This window comes from Acomys russatus, chromosome 28 (genome assembly GCF_903995435.1).
Source record: "Acomys russatus chromosome 28, mAcoRus1.1, whole genome shotgun sequence".
Taxonomy (NCBI): domain Eukaryota; kingdom Metazoa; phylum Chordata; class Mammalia; order Rodentia; family Muridae; genus Acomys; species Acomys russatus.
Window position 1 is genome coordinate 28,889,609 of NC_067164.1, and position 17,954 is coordinate 28,907,562.

The following is a 17,954-nucleotide window of genomic DNA, read 5'->3' on the forward strand; positions in this document are numbered from 1 at the left end:
TTTCCATGATTAGATTATTAGTGGTTTGATTTATTTCCCCCTCTCCCCTCCTCAGAAATTGTCAGCTGTGCTTACTTATTACTTCCACTCTGGGACTTTGACATGGAATTTTGCCATTGGTCTAACTCTTTTATTCAGCCTCTTGGATTTTGTTCCTTTTCTGGATTGAATTGGGTGCACAATTAGTGTAGTTCCACATTTCCTTGTAGTGTTCATAAGGGTGGCAGAGGTCAGTAACAGACGCTGATGTGCAGTCAGAGCCCAACTTTCTGAAGCCGTAGTTAAAGGATGCCGACTACTGCACTGAGCACAGGAACTCATCATCTCCTGGGGCGTCACTTCTGACTTTCTTCCCTTCATCCTCAGGTCTCTACAAGCTCACGTAGCATCACCCTCAACTCCCTCAGTTTCCATGGAGTTCTGGAATGTCTTCTTTGACTTCTAATTTTATAGACAATGGATGACTGCTGTGATTTCTTACAATTTTTTGATATTCTATTCAGTCACCTTCAACATTTCCTGCATGGCAGGCTTTTCCTGTTACACTTCATTTCCTTCCCTCCCTCCCTCCCTCCCTCCCTTTTTTTGTCCTCCACTTCCTTCCTGCACACAGCAATTCTTTTGATGTAAAGTTTGCTTGTCCCCATCTTTTAAATTTGTCGCTTTTCATCCTACTAAGTGAATCCACCCTGAGCTGGCAATTTGCTAGAGCTCTGAGCACACTGCGAGCTCCTGCTGTATTCCAGGCTGGCAGCCCTTAGCCGCATCTCACTGGTAAACAGACAGCGGCTTCCCCAGATGCCAGGAGCAGAAGTTGCAGAGCCCACCAGGCTGAATTGCCTGCTCATCTATATATAATCTCTCTGAGTTCACGTGATTTTATTCTAGTGATTGACAGGGTCCAGGGTGTCTGCTGCTACCAGCCCGCTCATTGCATCCTCATATTCTAAGGAAACTGTTGTTGCTTTACCCCTGTCATGGTCTCTGCTTTGGCTGAGTGGGTCTCTGCAAGTCTGTGACTCTCACTGAATTTGCCAATTTTCCTCATGTATTTTGGCTTGAGATTATGGGCCTGTTATATTTGTATTGAAAGCGGGGTTGGATTTTGCTATCTGTTCTCGCCTTCCAAGGTGCTGTCTGAAAGTGGGAACAACTCCCCTCCCTCTGCCATGGCTAATGCAGTGCTCACCCAGACACATCAAACAGTAACGAGAGACATTACAAATAACTGCGCACGGATATGATTTGAGTTCCTTGTTCTTCTCAATCCCAGGTCTTTGGAAACAAATCTGGCTGAGATTATCAGTCTTAACTTTCTCATACTAAACTTGGTTCCCAAAAATATGAGTAACAACAAGACTTACAGCCCCCTAATTATAGATTCAGGGGGCAAATTCCCAAAATGCATTTTCAAGCTTTATATGTAGGAGCCAATATTACTTAGCTCCCCTTCCCACATGCACTCTGGGTGGAAATTAAGGCCATGAATCAGAAAGACATACAGAAAAGGAAGTGTGACCATGTTGGTGTGTCAGGACTTTGCAGACATCTCAGACTTACTAACCCTAAAAATAAAAATCACCATGCCAAGGCGGTGCAGACCCATTTGTGAAGCTTTATCTCCCATTCTGCAAATAAATAAAATGAAACTGTGCTCGTCAGGAAAACACCGAGACTGAACTTTAAACCCCCCATTATGACACAAAGTATAAGCTTCTATATTAAAACCAAGATGCAGAAGAAATAAAGAAAGGAGAGGAACAAAAGTTCCCAGCTCTGAATCAAAGCAGCGATTGCTCACGACATATTTTTTACAATGTCTTTTTTATCAAATCTTCACTTAAAATGCAATTGACGGAAGCGGGAGAGATGCTCCATTAGTAAAGTACCTTCCACATAAGCCTGTGGAACTGAGTTGGGCTCTGCACCTATAGTAAAACAAACAAAGAAACAAAAACAGTTGGGGGCATCCCAGCCCTGGAAAGAATGAGACAGAGGGATCTATGATTCTAAATATTTCTGCTGTAGTTTACTTAGCACTTTATCCTTGGGGTCATTTCTTGGTCCCAACAGTTACCAGTGGTCCAGCTGTTTGGCTTGCATCTGGAGCAAGAGCTGTGAGGATTCTTCTGAGAAGTCTCCTGGCCATGGGGAATGGTCAGGGCATCTCACAGACTACACCTAACTCTCACTGTACAGCCCAGCAACAGTGGGAAAGACAGAGCAGAGCATAAGCAGAGACAGGGATCAATCGGTCCAGATTGTCTTAACCTGGCAAGTCAGATGACACCCTCCTCCTGCAGGGAGGAACACATGTAGGCAGTAAGAGAGGCCGGAGTATCTCCATGGGAGAGGAGAGGACAAATTGGTGCATTTGGAGGTAGAGAATAGCCCTTATTATGACTGCACCCTTACCCTTACTTCTTCCAGGATGGTCATCATTGTCTTCCTAGCATTTAGACCCGATAAATGTTGGCATGCTAACGTCAAACTTTCATTTAGCTGTCCTTTGACATCCTTTATGACCCCGGTTCTAGCTCCATGTGGTGAAAATAGGGGTCCAGGGCTGTTTGTCATGTTGAATTCCTTAAATACAGTAAGACACACATCTGGAATTAAGCCATGTGTGTGTGCTTACACCGCCTGGGGAAATGGATTAAGAATTGTGTGATACAAACGTAGCCAATGGGCAGCTCAGGCTTCATGTGGGTCCCCTAGTAAGGGGAGGGGGCCCATCTCTGACAAGGACTCTCTGATTGCTTCCCCCTGGTGGGGCTGCCTTGCCAGGCCACTGTGGTAGAGGATATGCTCAGTCTTGGTGTGACTTGATATGCTGGGATGGGTAGGTGGTACCCCTTTTCTGAGGGATAGTGGAGGGGGGATAGGGAGAAGAAGGAAGGAGAACGGGACCAGAAGGAGAGGATGGAGGAGGCTATATTGGGATGTAAAATTAATTAATTAATTAAAAAGAAATGTGTGATAATTATGATACAAGGTGTAGAGTCAAAGCTATGCATGTGCCCTTGATTTCTCAGTTGGACTCCAGAAAGTATACTGAAAAACTGCATACTACACCGCATATTTGAGGTTGCCTTTCTGAGTCCTTTCCTCAAAATACTTGCAAAGAATGGTAATTTCTACCTTGTTATAAACTTCCTTTAAGTCTGTTACTGTCGAAGTCTTGCTGCTGTAGCCTTAGCTCACCTCCAAGGGTGATGTGGATTACATAACCTAATTGTGCTTTAATCCTCTATGGTCTCTCCCTTCAAGCTTAGCAGACTTAACCCCCAGTCTTGGTTTTGCAACACAGATAAACACGGCAATGCTCAAGCCCACTTCACGCTGACATCTTCCTGACTTCTGCCATTCAGAGAGAGGCAATACAGAGGGAGGGATAAATGCCTTGCCCTGAGTCTGCCTGGTTCAGCTAGGACCCAGCCTCCTTGGCTCCTCCTTACAGAAGCTAAGCTTTCCAAACCCATCCTTGGATTTGATGGCTGGGGGTTCTTATACTCCAGGCCAAATGCCCTTGAGGGTTTAAACTGGACGAGAGTTGAGTCCCGCCATTGAAACATGGTGGAACAGTTGTGAAAGGAAGAGGTGAGAACTTGAAAACAGTAGGTCCAGAGCCCTGGCCTGTGTCAGCCAAGGCAGTTTGGGGGTACCAAAGGACCTGAAAACTGGGTTCTCCTGAAACTGTGAAGTGAAGCCCCAGGAAGGCTTGGGTACTGGAAACCACTACTCAAAGCCTTTAGCATCATCTTTTAATTGCAAGTACTTATGGTACCAAGGCTGGTTGTGAAGCTGTGATACAGGGTAAGTAACCACTGTGTGTTTGCTCTTGGTCCTGATGCTAGTTTGTTGTCTGGCCCTCTGCTAGCCAATGATGTCACATCTCAATAGATGAGCGTTCCTCGGGCCCATCTCTAACACCTTGCTTATGTTCCAGGCACGACTTTTCAGACTACAGGATACAATTTCAACACCTATGATTGGAGGAGTCCAAAACAAAGAGGCAGCCTGTCCCCGGTCCCCAAGCCTCGAAGCCAGACTTATCCAGATGTGGGGCTGAGTAACGAAGACTGGGATCGGTCCACAGCCAGTGGGTAAGGTTGCACAAGCCCCCCCGCCCCGACCGCTGCCCTGTCTAAGGTGACTTCAGGTCTCAACGGGAGAAATCACACTTCTCTATGCCCAGTGGCAGCTCTTGTTAAGCACTGACTTTGTGAAGCCACGACCTTGTCCATCCACATCAGCCACGGTAGTTTCTAAAATGTGTGCTGCCCAGTGATAGCCAGGTAACACCAGGCAGCAGTGTAGTTTCCCAGAGTAGCACTGGGTGGGGGGGGAGTGAGCTTCTAGAAGCCATGTCCTCTCTGTGGCAAGCTGCTCCTTTCCCTTCTCCTAAAGGCTGTTTCACACTAAGTCACATGTGAGATTCATCAAGGGTTCCTTTGCATTGAGGAAGAGTCTCCATATGGATCCAAGCTGACCTGAAACAACTCTCTATGCCTCAGACTCAATAAGTGTTGGGATTGCAGGTGTATGACACCAGCCCTGGGCAAGAGAACCATAGTGTGTGTTGGTGGTGGGACACGGGTTGGGGGGGGGGTTCCTGTCTGTCTTCCTTCCTTAACCCAGAATGTGTTTCTTGCTGGCAGCTTCGCAGGGGCTTCTGACAATGCAGAGGCTGAACAGGAGGAAAACTTCTGGTCTCAAGCACTGGAAGACCTGGAGACCTGCGGCCAGTCGGGGATCCTGAGAGAGCTTGAGGTAGCCTCGGTCCCACTGCTTGTTCTGATTGTTTCTACATTCGTTTGTTTTGGTCCTTTTACGTTTGCATTGATCACAGCAGTTCATTTAAAAGCTTTAACCCCTTTCCACAGGAGAAAGCCGACAGGCGTGTATCATTGAGAAACATGACTCTCTTGGTAGCTACCCTTTCTGTTTCTACTTTTGCTTGTGAAGCCGCCTCCCCCCACCCTTGCCTTCCAGACAGCAGTTTGATTTTGTACAATGCAGTTCTTACTGACTTGTGGCTTCCGCCATTGCTCCCCTGCTAACCCTGAGTGCACCTGTTTCCCACCAAATGGCTAAGGAACCAGCCCAGTTCCCCCAACAGTGGTGCACTTCATTCTCTTAGTTGCTTTAGAAAGGTTCTTTTGGCATGTTTTCATTTGTAACTGGTATAGAAATTAATTTGACCGTTAAGAGGAACATAAGAGGAAATAATTATATTTTGTTTTGCCCTTAAGCTGATAATCATGTGGCTGTTTTTAAAAAAAAAAAAAAAAAAAAAAAAAAAAAAAAGGCCAGTCTATTTGATAAGCAGGCAAAATATTAGTCTCTGCTTTGCTGGTCACTGAAAATCTTAATCCCATATTAACTTCACCTGAATCTGAGGCGAAACGAGCTGGATTGTTAACAGCTGAGCTCTGGGCAGTTTCTTAAAGCCGTGAATCTGCCAACAGTATTCAGACTCAGTCTGGGAAGGCCTAGAACGTTTCCTTTTATGTTCTTTTAAAGTTTCAAAGCTGTAAAAAGCAAAGTGGTGAAAGTCTCATTTTCGTTCTGATGTCATACGAGGTCCCCCCAAGTCACCCTAAGGAATGCGAATGGCACAACCGGGTGTAATTCTTGCGATTCTAAAATGATTACTTATCTTTATATATTCTTTTTTTTTTTTTTTTTTTTTTTTTTTTTTTTTTTTTTTGCTTCTCAGTTGCATGTGTGGATATTTTATGTGATTCTAATGTTTGTGAATCTGCAAAGAGAATTCTAAAGGAAAACAGTAGTGTGAATTTATAGGCACCTAGTATGACCTGGCATGGATTTTGGCTTCAGAGCACAGTTAAAGGACCTGGGCATGGATAGACTTATACAATTTAAATTAAGACATGAGCCATTGATGTATACAGTTTTCTTTAAAAGAGCACAATTCTTAAGTGCCAGCTGGTTTATTTAAACTTTTACCACCCCTTGTACGTAGAATGACAAGTACCGCAGGCTGAAGGAGTGCAATTCACAATTCCTGAGCCGTGTCCTCACGTAACACATCTTGGCTCCCGTGCCTTTCCAATGCTCATCTATTTCTCTTGTGGAACTCACTCTTCTTATAGCTTCTTTTACATTGGGTACGTTGGGGGTGCTGTAAAAAGTACCAGGGTGATCCTGGGCCGTTGTCTGGGAATTGAGTTATCACGGGAAAACAACAGCCCTGGAAGTATGGCACAGCAGCCTTACAGGTGCTTCTGCCATGGCTTCATGAGATGTGTCCCCAGAAGGAAAGGGACTGAGCCCAAGAGAAATCAAATTTTCAGCTAGGAGGAATGTTACTAGGTTCATATTTACACTATTGTCACAAATTTCTACTTACTTAAATGAATTCTGTTCTCATGATTGGGGAAGCAGTTATATTTTTATTGAAGCTAGAATCCTGTGGATGAAATTTACCTTCAACACCAGAAGCTAAAGCAAACTACGGAGTTTATAAATATGGATTAGCTAAACTGATTGTGATTAAAATGAGAATTTACTAACCATTTTCATTATTGCTAGCAGTAATTTAGGGCCAACTTTAGCACCAAAAAAATGTATGGCCTTCCCTGAAGCTGAAAACTCAAAGACTTCAAGCAATTGCTATTGCTTATGTTAAAAAAAAAAAAAAAAAAAGGAATTTCTGGGTGATGGTAACACCTGGCTTTAATCCCAAGCACTCAGGAGGCAGAGGCAGATAGATCTCTGTGAATTTGAGGCTGGCCTGCTCTACAGAGATTCCAGGATAGCCAGGGCTACACAGAGAAACCCTGTCTTGGAAAAAAAAATGCTTTTAAAGAAACCATCAGAATTATAATGATCTAATACTTAATATAATGATTAATAGAGAACCTGGTGTTTTAAAAATTCAATAAAAATCAAGTACCGAGTTTTCTGTTTCTTAACACTACTTCAACTTTTTTAACAGTCGAAAGTTTAACCAAATGTCTGAACCTAAATTATATTTGTACTTAAGCTTTCATAACCCTTGTTAGACGCTATTAATTCCCTTGAATTTCAGTGTAAGTGAGCAATCCAGCCATCGTTTGAAAACGCGAATGAGGCTCTCTTTTCCTCCACCCAACCCTAGTAAAACCACTTGCACTGTCTCCCATGTCAGCTAATTAAAGCTCTCAGACCCAGTGATTATTTTATTTTCCATATGATCCCTGTGGATCTCTCTCTCTCTGTCACAAAATGAGTAGGAAAAAATAGATATGAATGCAGCAGATAAGTATTCTAAGTAGGTAAGAATAACAGATGGTTCCCACTGCAGAAAAATAATCAATACCATCAGTGACCACAGATTAAACAAACACATAAGTATGTAAGTGCCATCAAATGAAAGATGTCCCACGGCACCAACAGAGCTGGCCATCAGAGAGGTGTCAATAAGCCTCAATAAAGGTATCTATCAGAAATATGCCATACTATAGATGCCTACATTTTCTTAAATATTAGAGGCATTTTCCCTATAAGGGGGAAGTTTTATGTGGCCAGAGAAGCTACAGTTGGCCAAGGAGCAAGACTGCAACCAGACTTCTGGGGTGCCCATATCAGACTCTTGGCAAGTTACAGAGCCCACCCATGTGTTTTTCCTTCCTCCGATCACGAGGGACTAAGACCTGGAATACCCACCCATAAGATTATTGAGTATTAAATGATAGTACTTTATTTGCTGTGTTTGGTAATCAACAAAGATTTACCTGCCCTTAGAATTTCCATTCTCAAAAGCATCCATGACAGAAGTGGTCTGGTCAGGATGTGCTTGTTGGTTTTGTTTCTTTTTCATACAGTTGTTAGAGTCATGTGTATTTGCATCAGTACTTGGCGTTTATGCAACTACCTTCTTAGTGGCACACATATAACTGACAGCTATGAACTCTTAGGGGCAACAAATAAAAATGCCGCTCCCTTTGCAGTGTTCCCTCCAGTGAATAGTTGCAGGTAGTGCCCTTGGTGTGGTTGCTACTTGTGTGACCTTTGGCAAGTAAAATTCTTTGTGTCCCAGCTCCTATAAAGTGAGATGAGGTGCCTACCTTAATAGACTTATGGGCTTAACTTAGTGAATGTATTCAAAAAGCGCAACAAATCAAGCTCTGTTGCCTATAGCTTTTGCCTTCATGGAAACAAACCACACTTTGTTTATTCACATGGGTGTGGACATAATTTCTGTATCTATACTTTCAGGCCCATTTGCCAGTGTAACATTTATGTATATTTGCATCACATAAGGAATGCAGTGCTACCACTGTCACACTGTTTTTAGAATCTTGGCACCCTCTCACACGAGAAGTGTCCGTCCGCATCAGGATACCACTTTCAAATCCTTTGCTGCTCCAGTTCTGAGATGCAGTCATCTGGAGTGTAACCTTGCCACTGCTTATGTACTAGTCACGGAATATATTTAAACTGAACAAACTTCCCTTTCGCTGATAAAACCCAATTCTCGTCTCATAGCTTTTGACCAAACCGTTGAATCCAACATTAAGAAAGGGTAATTTTTTTAAACCTTTCTGATAGTATTACACAAAAACCATTTCTGAGAAATGTTGTCTGTTCCATGAGATGTAGAAGCCAAAATGCCAATGAATGTTAAAAAGATGTGTGTACAGCTTCTGGGGCAGGTCACTGACAGTGCCGGGCAGGAAGTGTTAGGAGATCCTTCTGCCTGGGCATCAGTTATCCCATCCCAGCCTACGAGTTGCTTCTGTTGGAGCCAGAGGCAGCATCACTGACAGCAGCAGCCTTGCCTCCACCTTGAAGCTCTCTGATCACATCCGTAAGACACACTAAAGGTGGCTTCATGGATCCCAGCTCTTAGAGCCAACTCAGTGGAAAGTCAGGGCTTAAAATACAGTTTGCAGTCAACTAATGTTGGAGCTTTTCCATTGGCCTCAACATTGCTAGGGGTGGTATTCGATTAAATAAACTCATGGGCCTCAGCACTTCCACTGGATTTGAGATGTGCATTATAAAAGTAATTGAAGAGCATGTTTCAGACTTTCGTAGTTCAGTTGGTGCATCCATTCTCCAGCCTTTGGTTATGCCCTGAAGACACCATATTTTGACTGGGCAGAAAGGAGAATCGTGCTTAATGTTGAGCAAGCAAACCTTTTCCTTGTCCATGGTTTAATTGTTTCTGCAAAATTGTCGATGCCACAGGCAACAATCATGTCGGGGAGCACTATGAGTTTGAATCATGAGGCTCCAACGGCTCGCAGTCAGCTCGGGAGACAGGCCAGCTTCCAGGAACGGAGCAGTTCCCGGCCACACTATAGCCAAACAACTCGCAGCAACACCCTGCCCTCAGATGTGGGCAGGAAGTCCGTAACCCTGAGGAAAATGAAGCAAGAAATGAAGGAAATCATGTCCCCGACGCCCGTGGAGCTTCACAAGGTCAGTAGACCTCTTCCCTCCCTGTTGCCGGATGAGGCAGCCATTCTACCACGGGGCGGCGCTGCATTGATGCCAACTCAGCCAAAGAGAGAAGGCACCACTGAGGCGCAAAGCTTCAGAGACTTACTTTATAAATCATGCCCTGTGGGAGGATTATCCCGTAAGTCAGGGAAGATTGATTTTTCTGGTGACGTGTTTATCAAAAACTGGCCAAAAATCTTACAAACGTGTGAGATCCCAATGTTGCGTGGAGCTTTGATAAATGAGGCTGTTGTCATTGAAGGGGGAAGGATTTTCTAAGCACCCTTTGTCCATCACTTCACTGACAAGAGGCTTAAAGCTCATTGTAAGCAGGCTTCCTCCTCCATTACACACCCACACTAGACATGAAACTCTCAACAGAACATTAGATGTCCTGACTATGCTCCACACTGGACTACAATCTTGTCCACTTCCCAGAGAAAACTCACAGTCACCCTTAGCCTCACTTCAGAGCCACCCACAGAGTGTAAGTGAGGCATGTGTGTGAGCGACAACACTGCTGGGTCCCAGGCCACCCTGAGCAAGGAGGTTTACTCAACCAAAACTTCTAGTTTATTCTTTTTTTAGTATATGAGGATGTATCAAAAATTAACAGCCCTACCCCGGTTTTCATGAGAACCAAGAACTCATTTTACCCAAATGAGCACATTAAGTGTCAGATTGAAAGGACTTAACAGGTCACTCGTCCCTTTTCCTATGAAGACTTCAGTTGCCCTAACTACTCTGTATAATAGCTCTTTGCTTTGTAACTGGCGGGGTGTGGTGGGCGGGGGCAGGGGCGCAGTTAATATGGTTAACTGTGTTCTAATCCTGGTTCCTTATCTTACCCCACATTCATCCACTCACTGACACATAGACTGTTAGACTGTATACACACTCCCTCGCAGGATGTACTGCCCATCTGTGGGGAGCACAGCGTTCATTGGGAAGACAGTGGAGTCAATACAGTGACAGCAGCAAACCTGGGCAGCCCTAGGGTGCAGAAAGTGGTATTTCCCCCACTGAGAAGGAAATACCAAAGGCTTCCTAGACATAGCTATTGACTGTGCCAAGGAGGCAAGAGGGTGGAGGGGCATTCCAAGCACAGAAAGAAGCATGTACAAAGGAATATCAAATGCCATGGTACATGTCAGGAGTGAAAACATTCTTGTATGACCAGGGTTCTTTACATTAGGAGAACTTCAGAAAAGCAAAGATGCTTCTGGTATTTTGTACTTAGGATCCATATCGAGCCCCGTTACATGGTTTAGCTTGTTGGTCCGGCTGTCCTGGATGCGTCTGCTTGGTAACTCACATGTCCTAACTCATGGATTGACATATACCACCAAGCCATAGGAAATCCCATGACCGTTAAACGGCAAAGTCAACACGTTTTGTATTGTAAAGTAATGTATAATTCTGCCATACCAAGTAGAGACCCACCTTCTTCATCCCCTTGGGGGGTGTGTGAACATCGCCTCCCCCTCTTCTCTCAGCATATTTGTTTACCTCTCCTTCTTTAACCTCAGAGAAAAATGATACCGACATGCACTGAGCACCTACAGAATTCTATTTGCTGCATATCTTTAGCCCTCACCATAGACATTTTACTTGGCATTTTTCATTTATATGATAAGAAAAGTTGCAGTATGAAATTATCTCTTCTTTCCCCCTCTAATCTGGAGGAAAGCTTTCTACTAGAAGAAAGTTACATATGGCCCAGGAATATAAAAGCCCTGGGTCCCTATCCTTTCTTTAAAACACTCACCAAAAGCAATGACAGTAACCTAGGTGTGCATATTATTGTAACTAATAGTTACATAGCCCCAGGTTAGTGGGGTGCTGCTGAAATTCAGATCTTATTAAGGAGGAAAACTCTTATCACTCTGTCAAATCTTACAAGTGGCCATGAATAGATCAACTGTCACCTTTGTACACCATCTTATGAATTGGAGCATTCATGCAATCATAGGCTCAAATAGCCAACACAGCTTGATAAAGGTCACGTTGCTTCCCCCCCCCCATTTCAGTTATTTCCCCTAAGTATGGTTATTAATACATTTCTCCTGTAGCTAAATTGATCCCGCAAAAATTAGGCTCTCAAAAAACAATTTGAGCATCTAGTTAAGATGGCGCCTGTGGACTCATGCTGTGGAGTTCTTGGGGAAGCTTCTGAGAACGTCTCAGGTGCTGTCAGGTAAACGTGGTTACCCTGACAGGCCATCTAATGTGTTCGCTGCTCAGTACACTTCAGTGGTTGAGAAGGAAATGGCCATTAACGGAGGCTGACCTCACTCTTGATTGTGCCTGTGTCTTGTGTGCGTGTGCCTTTGATCACCTGGCATCCTGGGAAAGCATACAAACTCGTTGATTTAGTTCATTTTCATTGCTGTGATGTCTGATGGGAACAGCATGTGGAAAGGAAGATTCAGCATTGCTCATGGTTTCAGAGGGGGCAGCCCATCCCAGCAGCTGTGGCATATCTGAGAAGCTCTCTTTATATAATGGACCAGAATGCAGGAAGCAACCAGTGATAATAGGCTCTTGAAGACCCCCTCCCGCCAACCTACTTTCTCCAGCTAGGCGCCACCACCTCAAGTTTCCACAGCCTCCCAAAATACTGCCAACATTGGGGACCAATCATTCACACAGCGATGTCATGGGGAGCATTCTATATTCAAACCATAACAGCGAAACAATAGAATCTTCCCTCTGACCCTGCCTGCTTCTCATTAAGCTGTTGTCAAAAATTAGTGGTGGTGTGAGAGGGGGCTACAGAATTAGAAAAATCCCTCCCTTCTTAGGTTGAAGGTATCCAATCAAGGATGCCAACTAGAGTCATAACAAAGGCTGGTTTCCAGACCCAGAAGTCAGAGTGATCATGGTGACACATGGCTCTAGACATGGGTGGCATTACTTTTTTGTTTCAGGCTTTCTGGAGGTCATTTGTCACTTGGCTAAACTTTGGACCCACTCAGGTCCAGGCTATCATTGTCACCAGAAGTTGGGTCAAGATAGGATGAATAAATACACATCCAGGCTGTTATTAAAAAAAAAAAAAAAACAAAAAAACAGAAAAAACACAAATAGCTCAAGCCCTCCCCCTCCTGGGGGTGGGCCATTAGCATCACCCTCATACAGAAGAAAGTCTGAGCTTGTCTGTCAGCGTCTTGATTATAATGGTCAATACTGATGAAGCTGAGAGATGCCTAGGATCCCAGGAAACACACCTCTTGGTGTTTCGAGGCATTTCCAAAAACAATTAGGTAATGAGGGCTCTGACTTAATTGATGATATATTCCAATCATAGATTCAAAATCTGAATACGTTACTAGGGGATGGTAGGACCACGAGAGGAGAAGCCTAGTTAGAGAACAGATGTCTTTGAAAGACACATCTTGTCCTGATGTTTTCTCTTTTCTTTTGAGACAGATTTTTCACATAGACCAGGATGGCCTCAGACTCATTACATACCCTTAAATTCCTGGTCCTTCTGCCTCTACCCTATGAATGCTGGTACTACAGGTGTCTGTCACCATCCCTGTTTTCTGTGGTGCTAGGGACTGACTGAGGGCTTAATGCATGCTAGGCAAGCACACTACCAAATTGAGCTCCATCTCCAGCCTTGTGTCCACGTTGTATGCTCCATACCTGGTCACTGACAAGCCTCATTGCAGACACAGAATTTATGCAGCCCCAAAGACACAGTAAATTGAATTGCATCCTCCCATAATTTGTCCACAGTGACACAAAGCCCAAGCAGAAATCCTGCCTCAATTTGTGTGCCCTTTCTCTTCTCTTCTCTCTCTCTCTCCTCTCCTCCTCTCTCCTCTTCTCTTCTCTTCTCTCTCTCTCTCATTTCCTCTTCACTTTTTACCTATGCCTTCCTACATTGTACTGCCACCCCCACCCCCAACCTTGTCCTTCAGACCTTTGAGGAAATCTGAGCATCTGACCTCTGAGTGGTCGTCAGCATCCACTATGCCTGGGCTGCTGTCAGCATCTTCTTTGGCTTTTCTTCTTCATGTCGGCCACATTCATTGCTCAAGACAGACTCTTCGGTTACCTTTCCTGACACTCAGGGAACAAAGATGGGCAGTCCCTCACTTGCTTTCCTGGCTGCATCCTGGTGGATGGAAATCAGAGTTGGCGTGATTTGGTACTCAGTGTGGGGTGTGGGGAAACAGTGGTGCTTATTATGTACCATTATAGCTCAACCATAGACTCCTCCCCAGCTCTCTCAACTCCAGTGCACACTGTGCTCCGGAACTCAGTGCACACAGCCTTCCTGCATGTGAGTGACTCCAATCTTTGCAGCACGTTAGATGCTGACTTTTTGTTGTTGTCCTTCTTCTTGAAGTACCAATTGCATTAAATTAATTCCAATGATTATGAATAGATCTTAGACAACAACTTGAAGAGTGAAACTTTGGATAATTGTTTGGATTATAGACGGGAGATGACTGCCACCATGGGGTGCTTGTTAAAATACAGTCTTCCTGTGTTTTCAGGGACCGTGGGCCAGGGACACCTATATTTTAACAACACTGCCAGTGGATTTTCTTGAGGTCTAAAGATTAAGAATCACCCACAAAATTTTTGCTAGCTCTAGACAGGTGATTATTCTGTTTTAATGTAATCACAGACACATGGTGGTAGGCAGAAGAAGGAAAAGAAGCGACACTTCAGGCCCTGGAGTTTCTCAGGTTTATCTTTAAAATGAGTTCTGTTTTCTGCAGCAGCTTATCACCCATTCTTTCTCTCTGCGGATCAGGGACGTGCGATCTTAGCTGCTTTTCATTGATAACCTTCCTCCTTCGTAATCTTAAACATCCATTGGTGGCCACTTGATCTATCTCTTCGATGAATCACAACTTCACTCCCTTTCACACCTTCAGGCACAAAGATGCTCTTGTGTAAGGATGACAAACTCCCCGCTTCCAGCCCAGTTGAACTTTAAACATAATTCCTGTGGATACTCGCTTGCTCCCCGCCATGCACGATTGTCAATAGAAGTAAAGCGCCTAACTGCATGGAGCTATTTGTATTTGCCTTTTTACAGAAGGACTCTTAAAATAATGTTCCAGCGTCTTTTATTTAAGGCTGCTGATGGCTCAGTCCTAGAACATTTGAGTCCCTCCTAGCAATCTCCTTACCCTCAGCTTTTCCTTCAGCCAAGCTCAGCATGAATTTGCAGTCTGTGAGTTTTCTTAGAAGGGAGCTGATGTGGTGAAACTGTCTCAGTCCTTGAACAGAATGCTATGGCTGACGCCAACTTCTTTAGTTACCTTGTCCCTTAGTTAGGACCAGGCTCAGCCCTAGGAGGAAGTGAAAATAAAACAGATGGCTCATTCTTGCACTGGACTCTTTCTTAAGCTTTGAAGTCACCAGGGAAGGTTACAGGCATCTTCGTGCCAGGCACAGACCTACAGACTGGCTGGAGCAGACACTGACTATGGTAGAAATCCTTGGAAGCTGGAAGCAACTTGGTGGGTGTGTGGGCAGACTTGTGCTGTTGCCTGTAGCTCTGCTTTGCTGGGCTCTTTCTCCTCAGAACTAGAGAGACTCGGGTGCAGGGGCGGGGTCTGGGTTTCTTCACATCAGGAAGAGGGAGCAGGGTCAACTGTTAGGAGGGGGAAAAGACCTCACAATGCACATTTTCTCAGAAGCAGTTGACATTGTTTAGTCTTACTTCGGGTCTCCTCAGCTGCCAAGACTTGAGCAAGCACCTTAAGACCTGGAGCCACCAAGAGCAGATAGCAAAACCAGCAGACCGTGTTTACTCAGAGAAATGAAGGCAGCGGCTCCTTGTCTGTCACTGTTATTAGCCTGGCAACCAGATTGTCCCCTGTGGTGCCTCGGGCAGACAATAATGTGAATGCTGTTGAGGAGACACTGAGTAGGAAGGCAAGGACTGGGGTTTGGGTTGCATGCTCTGACTAAATAATGACCCTGGCAATCCTCAAAATGTCTGCTTCCCGTTGGTTGCCTGTGGTTGTGGCTCTGTTCTTTTAAACCTTAAAAACAAAACAAAGCTTTGGGGACTTATGGAGTGTTTTTTGTTTTGTTTTGTTTTGTTTTGTTTTGTTTTTTAATGCTCTTCTATCTACTTCAGTAGCAAAGAATGGCACAATGACAAAGCTTGTTTAAAAAGCAATCGAGAAGTGTCTGTGTCAGCCAGTGGAAGATGAGTTCCCAGGCAGCACTGCTCTGCTCTGCCCAGGGACTGTCTATTGACAGACTACCTATTCCAAAGTGTGGAGCAGACATTGTATGCCTTTCTGCCAGGCAGAGCTCATGAGGCATCTTGTCACGTTTTCTGAGTTGTTCACCTCCACAGTCTGAGGAAGGACAGTCAAATGGAGCTGATGTCCGTCATCTCATGTGACCTTCAATAGTCCTGCGAGACAGGTTGGTGAGCTGGTGTGCCTTGTTGCTGTTTTTGATGCTCTGTATGCCTCCTGCCACCAATCCTTCTCCCCGATGTCACTGTTATAATTGATTTGTAGGCTGTAGAATTTTATATCATCTGTATCAGGTCCATGTAAAATGGTGGGTTTCCCTGAAAGTCATTCTGCTTCTCCGGTGGCCACATTCCGGGGGAAGAGCCTTCTGTGCCTGTCCCTCCACATAGCTTTGCCGTAACTCTTGTCCGCCAGCATTGTGGTTCTTCAAGACATAACAGGGTAGCCCAGGGCTTGGGTTTTTCTCCCTTTAAGATGAGATTTAGTGATCCTTCCTTGTCTGAGGCACTGTGCATTGTCAGTCCTCAGGAATCCATTCACAATGAGAAAATAAAATCAGGACAATTGGTGCTTTGTTCATTAGGAGCCCGGTCAGTTCCCACTTGTCATCCCCCTTGACAAGTCGAACGACAGTGACCTTGGTTTCTAATTCCCACGGGCTCAGTATCAATGGATGGTGTGGCTCTGACAAGAGTTGCCAATTGGTCCCTGAATCAAGGAGGCCTGCACAGGTCTACAGGGAATTCGACGCCTGTAACCTAGAGAAAAGATTGAGAGCTAAAGAAGCCAGGTGAGAGCACTGAAAACTAGGAAGCAGGAGATGAGTGCAGGGTGCCAACGCCATGTGTAAGCATCATCGGGGAGTTCTGAGAGGCGCTTGTGGACACAGCCAGACAGACTCAGAGGCAGCTAAGACAAGAAGAAAGGCCAGAGGCACAGGAGGCCTTTACTAGGTGACCATCAGCTCCTATGGCTGGGGTTGAGCTTTCTGTTTTTCTGGGAAATAAATGCATTATGAAGGTGCTCCATGGTGACTCACGAAAGCAGTTGTTAATACAACACAGTTTCAGAAGGGCTGCCTTCTCTCATCTGGGTCTGAAGTTCTCCAGGACCACGTCAGCCTGAGAGCCAACACACAGAGCCAGTATCCTGCATCCTGGTCTCACAGCCTGGTGTGCTGTTTCTCAGCCTTCAGTGCCACACGATGCCAGAAAGCATCAGGAGGCGACATCAGAAGCAGCTGGCCCTTTTTGCCTCTGCCAAGGGATTCCTCTGAAAGAAGCAACAGATGCCTTCCTAACCTGATTTGTTTGGAAACCTGGGAATTAGTTTTTAGTGCTATAAACAGGATCCATCCCATCTTGGGCTAGGGAAGCCGGTTGGGAAGATGGTGTCTTACATTTAATTATTTCATTTTTCTCCAAGATCTACAGGTAATGTAAGCCCATCCTCAAACCTGGAATTTCCTGAAATGTCTTGCTTAGAGGAACATAGTTGCCCCCAGGAGTGTCTGCCCGAGTGATCCCAATGCCTGGTGGCTTCCAAGGAAGTCACCAGCATGAGAGCAAGGCATTGCTTTGGTTGGGACAAGCGACCGGGCTATAAGGAGACTGCTTGCATCGGAACTGCTTCCAGTGTGGCTGTCACTTATGGTGACTCAGTCGCCTGTGAGAGGGGATGCATTGGCTCTGGCTAAAGCATCGATTGATGGCTTTCCCATCTCTACATGAGGACATGGTTCAGACAAGTAGGCAGACTTGCTTAAAAACGTAAAACGACACTGAACTTGAATCTCATTAGCCTTGCTACTTCCTGCCTAGCTCCAGCTTGGCCTTTAGATTTTGAAGTAACTGCATGAAGTGTAGGAGTCACAGAATTCGGCCAATCTCCATTGAACCATATCTATGCCTGCTCACAGTTTTGTTAAGAGGTGTACTGGCTCCTTTAGAATAGAAAAAAATGCAGCTATGTTAATGCCTCAGTTTCCCCTGAGGCCTCCCCCAAAAAGAGATTCTACAGGATAAACTGTGCTCACAAGGCCTAGAATAGAAAGCAAAACCATTTTCAATGAGCAGGATTTTGTGTGATGTCCCAGGAAACCACAATAGGGCAGAAATGAGCAGCAACACAGCAAATGTGACACATGATTCATCTTTAGTTTGTTGAGCTATTGAAAATGAAGGAAGCCGGCCTAGGCAGTGAGAAGATTCTAATTCCAAATAGAAATCAAAATTTGGTAGAAGATGCCCAGCA

The 17,954-nt window shown here is 44.8% G+C and overlaps 1 protein-coding gene across 1 annotated transcript in view; it reads left to right on the forward strand.

The window, feature by feature from the left end:
- Nucleotides 1-17,954, forward strand: part of Grip1 (glutamate receptor interacting protein 1) — a 361,954-nt gene that overhangs the window by 330,937 nt on the left and 13,063 nt on the right. Inside the window, exons 18-21 of the mRNA XM_051170528.1 lie at nt 3,950-4,106; nt 4,662-4,773; nt 4,887-4,931; nt 9,202-9,435. Coding sequence (XP_051026485.1) covers nt 3,950-4,106; nt 4,662-4,773; nt 4,887-4,931; nt 9,202-9,435 — 548 coding nt within the window. The remainder of the gene's footprint in view (nt 1-3,949; nt 4,107-4,661; nt 4,774-4,886; nt 4,932-9,201; nt 9,436-17,954) is intronic.